This window comes from Aotus nancymaae, unplaced genomic scaffold, assembly GCF_030222135.1.
Source record: "Aotus nancymaae isolate 86718 unplaced genomic scaffold, 86718_ANA_hifiasm-v0.15.2.pri h1tg000040l, whole genome shotgun sequence".
NCBI classification, from domain to species: domain Eukaryota; kingdom Metazoa; phylum Chordata; class Mammalia; order Primates; family Aotidae; genus Aotus; species Aotus nancymaae.
In genome coordinates, this window is record NW_026988454.1 from 91140220 (window position 1) to 91147085 (window position 6866).

General features: G+C 39.6%; 1 protein-coding gene across 1 annotated transcript; it reads left to right on the forward strand.

Annotated features, from left to right (window-relative positions):
• The first annotated feature begins 529 nt into the window (after positions 1-529).
• On the forward strand, positions 530-5259 carry LOC105730541 (cytochrome c oxidase subunit 7A2, mitochondrial). The gene is given in 5 exon segments (XM_012471818.3): positions 530-634; positions 637-660; positions 2103-2192; positions 2982-3066; positions 5058-5259. Coding segments are annotated over 5 exon segments (348 nt in total). The 5' UTR covers positions 530-544; the 3' UTR covers positions 5117-5259.
• The last annotated feature ends 1607 nt before the right edge of the window (positions 5260-6866 follow it).

The window sequence follows — 6866 nt, forward strand, 5'->3', positions numbered from 1 at the left end:
ATTTGGGGACACTGTGAAAGAGCTTCTTGCGTGGGGAGTTCTGCAGCGGCCGAAGGTACAAGATAAAAATTGGTATCTCGACACAGCTCTTACAGCATATTCTCGACACAAAGAATACTAATGCGCCGCAGCAATTTCTTAGGTGGAAAAAACTGATTGTATCCGGAGTAATTCTTTTTGTTCTCTATGTTATGAGGCTTCACAGCTGCATTTCGGCCAACTCAGTCTTTGTTCAGTTTCTAGCGGCTTAAAGGTTGCCCAGTTTTACGCCTTCTCGCTCAAAACAGACAGTAATTTTCTCTGATAGCCTGGGTTTCACATTGACTTCATCTAAGCTTATTACATTCGCCTCACAAATCGTTTGCCTTTTCCCCAGCCTTAGCTCCGGGAGCATCCCACTAAATCTCAAAAAAGGTCTGGAAAGACACGGGACAGAGACGGCGAGTCGGCTAGAGCGTCTAGACCGTACTGTCACTCTAGTTTTTCTTTTGCTCTCGATGGTTAGAAGTGCAAGCCTCTCTTCCGCCCGGATTTAGGTTCCTGAATGCTTACGCAAGACTGGGAGGTAGTTCCGGTTCCGGCCGGGGCGATTTCGTTCCTGGTGTTCGGTTGTCGCGGTTGGTGGTCAGTAACTGAACCAAGATGCTGCGGAATTTGCTGGTGAGCAGCTTCTCGACTTGCATTCGTGATGGGGGCGAGGGAGTGGTGAGGAGGTTAAGGCACCACGGCAGAAAACGCTCACCTGGGAGGGATGCAAAAGGCGGCTAATGAAGTCACCTTGGATTCGTGTCCTTTTCCCCTGACCTTACTTTCCCTTCTGTCTATTCTTCTCGCCCCAGGCCGTTGATGGGTAGATGTAAACAGTGGAGAGACTGGGGAAGTGTCCAGAGACTCGTGGGTTAGATCCGTCTTGGGTTCTTAGTCACCTCCTCTGACGCTGTGGGCCATTGATGAGATTAGCTCTGATCTGAGTAAAACCTAGGACCAGGTGGGGAGTGTCTGATACCCGGAAGCATCAAGCAGAAAGGTGTTCTGGTACTGAAAGGTTTTAAGTTTCAATAGTTTTGAGTTTTGCGAACTTCAGAAGGCAGTTTAAAAACCAAGCCATTCAATTTTGGGTGGAACTTTAGGACTAGTCATGGCTGAAGTGCAGCGTTGCTTCCGTCAGGTGATTCTGCATTGCCCTTCACCCCTCCACGGACTTTGAGCATGTGAAATATTTCCCCAAATTTGGAAAAAGAAAAGGAAAATGCAACAATTATTATTTTATCTTTTAAATTGTTTAATGAAGTTTTGCTTCATTAAAATTCTCAATGTAATTTATTTTAGAAAATCGAGAGCACATTTGTTTCATTATTTAATTCAACTGATGTGTAATGCAAGTCTTTTTTTTTTTTTTGAGATGTAGTCTCGCTCTGTCTCCCAGGCTGGAGTGCAGTGGCACCATCTTGACTCACTGCAGCCTCTGCCTTTACCTCCCGGGTTCAAGCGATTCTCCTGCCTCAGCCTCTCAAGTAGCTGGGATTACAGGCGCCCGCCACCACACTCGGCTAATATTTGTATTTTCAGTAGAGATGGGTTTCGCCATGTTGGCCAGTCTGGTCTGGAACTCCTGACTTCAGGTGATCTGCCCGCCTCAGCGTCCCAAATTGCTGGGATTATAGGCGTGAGCCATGGCGCCCGGCCAAGTAGTAGATTTTTAATAATATGGATAATATTATGAAGATAATATGAAAATATTTGAGCTTAGTGTACTTTGGTTAGCCACTATTTTTGTAATATGTGTATGTCAATATGTTTTGATCAAGGATTACAAAATGCTACTGGTTCTGTTGAGGTAAATATCATAGTTTTATTTTTTAGTTAGAATCTGTATGAACTGCTTCTTGAATATGGTATTTGGAGACTACAAAATGTAATTGGAAGAGCAGAGGATGGATGACAAAATGAAAAACCTGGCTGCTCTTTGGTGACTTTGCTTCTGACAAATCAGATATGTTTAAAGTCTCAATTTACCTTTTCTATAATATGAAGGACTGAAGATAGTTAGATTTGAAGGTTTCTTTAGGTTCTAAATCTGTTGAATAATATTTTCATTTTAGGCTCTTCGTCAGATTGGGCAGAGGACCATAAGCACTACTTCCCGCACGCATTTTAAAAATAGAGTTGCAGAGAAACAAAAGCTGTTCCAGGTACTGGAGTATTTTATAGGAGATTGTTACTTGTAATAATTAGATTACCAAAAGGTAGAGTTAGGGTAAACAAGTATGTGTATAAATTAGATCATATGACAATATAAACATTAAAAAATCGTCAAGGACATGTACCATACTGTTAATAGTGGTTGACTCTTGGGGAAAGACTTGGTGGAGCAGAGAAATTTACCTTTATAAGTAGTTCGATTATGAGTGATTTTTTTTTTTATTACAGTTTCTAACTTTTCCCATATAAAGCTTCAAGTGATTAAAAAAAGTTGTATCATATATACATAAAAATAAAATACTTTATTGGACAGATAATACTAAATAGCTACTGTATGTGGACTAGATGCTAGGGATATAATTTAGGGTTATTAACCAGAATCCCTTCCCCACTTTTTTAAGGGAAAAAAAATTTCCTGTGATTAAATCTAGTGTGTGGCAATTATTGATTATTTCATATTTAAGTTATATTAAAGTTGTTGAGATAAATGTGTATATCTTGTAGCTTTAATGTTTATATATTCCTTGGAAAGATCATCAGTAATGGATTTCAAATTAACATTGAAAGAAGACTGCTGACTTTTAGGAATTCGTATTTTAAAAGTAGTAGGAGTAGAGAAAGAATCAAGAAAATTGCAGGTCTTTTAAATTTTTAAAATATTTTAATTCTAGGGTTTAAGGAGCTATATCATGTTATGTGACTGTTCTTCTGAAACTTAGTTGGAAATGAGTGAGACATCTATTGTCTTATTATTTTTATTTTTATTTTTTTTTATCTAGGAGGAAGATGGAATTCCAGTGTATCTAAAGGGTGGGATAGTTGATGTCATCCTGTATAGAGCCACTATGATTCTTACAGTTGGTGGTAAGGCGTTTGGAATGTTTGAAGGTTTATAGAAAAGTAATAGTAATGATAACTAATAACTGTATTGCTTTTGCTATGCCAGTATTTTAATGCAGGCAGTCTGTTTCCAGAATTTGATATCATTTAAGGATTCAAGAGGATGATTGATACATGCTGCATAAGAGCATTTTGATGTCTTCTTTTTTTGAGACGGAGTTTCGCTTTTGTTGCCCAGGCTGGAGTGCAATGATCTCAGCTCACCACAACCTCCACCTCCCAGGTTCAAGTGATTCTCCTGCCTCAGCCTCCTGAATAGCTGGGATTACAGGCATGCACCACCATGCCTGGCTGATTTTGTAGTTTTAGTAGAGACGGAGTTTCTCCATGTTGGTCAGGCTGGTCTCAAACTCCTGACCTCAGGTGATCTGCCCACCCCGGCCTCCCAAAGTGCTGGGATTATAGGCATGAGCCGCTGTGCCTGGCCTTGATGTCTTAGTAAAACAGTAACACTAATAAGATTTGATGATTATTTTGTGATAGAGGTGGCTTTCTGAGTACCATTGGTGGCCTTGAAGGCTATATTTCAGTCAAAAACATCCATTATATCCCACGTCTTCAATCAAGGGCTTTAAAACATTTTGACTGTGATGCAAAATAAAAGCACACTTTACATCTAAACTCTGTACAGACATATTTATAACCGAAACGAAATTTGTATGTAACAATGCTTTTACTGGAAGAGAAAGAGGAGGGAAGCTATATTTGAGTGACTATTTTGTGCCCATCATATTCAGAGGAATGCTACATACTTGGATTTCTGTAAATCTTGCATTGTCCTAATTTTAAAGATGAGGATATTTTTAATTATGTCCTAATTTTAAAGATGAGGATATTATGTTAATTACCTGTTAGGAAACACTCTGCTCTCACCACAGCAATCAACATGGGATACTTCTGTGGCCAAATGTGTTAGGGCTTTTCCCCACACACCAAGCAGTGGATACCAGCTTCCTCCAATTCAGTTTCCACACCATCTACTGGGAGATAGCATCAGATTCCACAGGTTGAGGGCAAGAAGATTGTCCCCTCCTTCCCACCAGTTGCGAGTTTGGATCTCTGGAACTTCTGACTGACTGGCTTTAAGTTCGGGGTCCCACAATCCCCTCATTGGGAAAACACATTTGCTTGCCAGTTAAGGTAGTATAGGCTGGGCGAGGTGGCTCACACCTGTGAGTAATCGCAGCACTTTGTGAGGCTGAGGCTGGCAGAACTCCTGAGGTCAGGAGTTCAAGACTAGCCTGGCCAACATGGTGAAACCCTGTCTCTACTAAAAACACAAAAAGGAGCTGGGCGTGGTGGCATACATTTGTAATCCCAGCTACTGCAGGTGAGGCAAGAAGATTGCTTGAACTGGTAGGCGGAGGTTACAGTGAGATGAGATCTGGCCACTACACCCCAGCATGGGTGACAGAGGGAAATTCTGTCTCAAAAAAAAAAAAAAAGATAAAGTTCTAAATAAGTTCTAAATTCCTTTTGATCAATGTGACCATTTCTTAGCCATTCTGGTAAATAGTTTTTAAAATGAAATTCCAGTTATCAGCTATTTTTTACATTAAATTTGATTAAAATTATCACTGTTCCTTTTTTCACATTCACTGTAGGGAAGGCTTACATATTTTGAATTCTTTTTTTCTTTGGCATTTGAATCATCCTTAGCATTTCTCAGGCAATCTTGGTTAATATGGAAATAACCTTTGTACATGTTCTTAATCTTATTTTTAAAACTTTTTGCATATTATGTTGACATATATTATTGTGCCACAGTATATTAAAAGTAGATTAAATATATTTTACATTTATTTAAAATTTAACCAGCACCTATCAAAATACTTTTTGGTGTTCCAATTAAGGTAGTCTTAATGCAAACTTACGACTTTTGAACTGGAATATTAAATTTATACACTTAGATCTCAGAATTTCTGGTTAAGTTCTTTTTTGTTTTTTATTTTTAGGAGCAGCATATGCCATATATCACCTGGCTGTGGCTTCATTTCCCAAGAAGCAGGATTGACTTCAGTCATCACAGCAATCATTTGGTTCAGTTTCATTCCGCTCTTTATGGACCAGTAATCTGATAAATAACTGAGCTGTTCTTTGGGGATCAATATTTATTGACTTGTACTAACTGCTGCCAATAAAGCAGTCTTTACCATGCTTTGTCTGATTTTATCACTTTTATGCCAATAATTTCAACTTTTGGTCAGCCCTGTAAATATTAGATAAGGATCAAAGAAATGATTCTTTTGCCACTAAACTTGTATCAAGCATCATTATTGTGATAATACTTCAGTTAAATTTTACTTTTACCAGCTCAGAATTATAGTCTCAACTTTAGTTGAACTTGACACTTGAATGCATATTGTTTTCTCCCCCTACCTATTCCAGTATATCTTGGAATATGCTAGAACCCGGGGTATATTGGAAGCAGGTCATCTTGGCTCCTGGGGTCTACGTTTCTTTTTTTTTTTCAGCTATGTGAGAGTATGCTTAAATACTGGATATATCTCACAGCTTAGAATTAGGCTTTAATTGACTTTGTAAATATATATTTTTTGAGACAGAGTCTCACTCTGTCACCAGGCTGGAGTGCAGTGGTGTGATCTTGGCTTACTGCAACCTCCACCTCCCGGGTTCAGGTGATTCTCCTACCTCAGCCTCCTCAGTAGCTGGGATTACAGGCACATACCACCACGCCCAGCTAATTTTTGTGTTTTTAGTATAGATGGGGTTTTACCATGTTGGCCAGGATGGCCTCTATCTCTTGACCTCGTGATCTACCTACCTTGGCCTTCCAAAGTGCTCAGATTATAGGCGTGAGCCACTGAGCCCGGCCTGTAAAATATTTCAGTATTTGTTTTTTCCACACTTACAGTGGGTTCGGGTAGGTTTCTCTTATCAGGAACTGACCAAGGCAGGATAGTTCTGGGTTACCCAGCTATCATACTATCTAATGGACTCACAACTCTCATCATTTACCCTAAACAGTAGTTAGGTGCTTAATAAATGGTAGCTATTACTGGCTTCTTATAAAGGAATGTTTCAAAAAGGTCTACTTAGGGAACACAAAATGCAGGTAGATGCAGAGAATATAAGAATCACAAAAACAGGAATTACGATGCTGATACAGGCAGTTTGCTTCAGGGTTCGCAGAACCCTTCCTGCTTTGAGAGAACTACGCATGAAGCTGGAAATTGCATAGGCTTCAAGTTTGGGATTCCCTTTTGCCGGGTCCTGGTGTGCATTCACATGGAGAGCTGATCTTGTGAACCACCTCAGGACTTTACTTCTATATATATTGAGAGTGATGAGTGCTACTGTGTACCATTTACAGTTTTAGGTGCCTGGGAATCATTGGTGAACAAAAGCAGATTCCTCCCCTTGTGGAGTTTATGTTGTAGAAAGGGGTGGTAGGAAAGATAGCATAAAAATAAGTTGTACAATAGGTTAAAAGAAGTTTTATGGAAAAAGACCGAAGGGGAGAGCTGGCATGGCTGTGGGTGGTTGGTTGCAGTATTAAAGTTGTCAGGGTAGGTTTCGACAGGGAGGTCAGATTATTTCGAGACATCTGAAAGTAAACTGGTCAGATACAGTCATCCCTCTGTGTTAGAAATTGGTTCTGGGACCTCCCACGGATACCAAAATCTGACTGCCCAAGCCTTTCATATAAAATGGTGTAGTATTTGCATATAACCTATGTATATCCTTCTGTATACTTTAAATCATCTCTAGGTTTGTTATAATACCTAATGTGAACACACTGT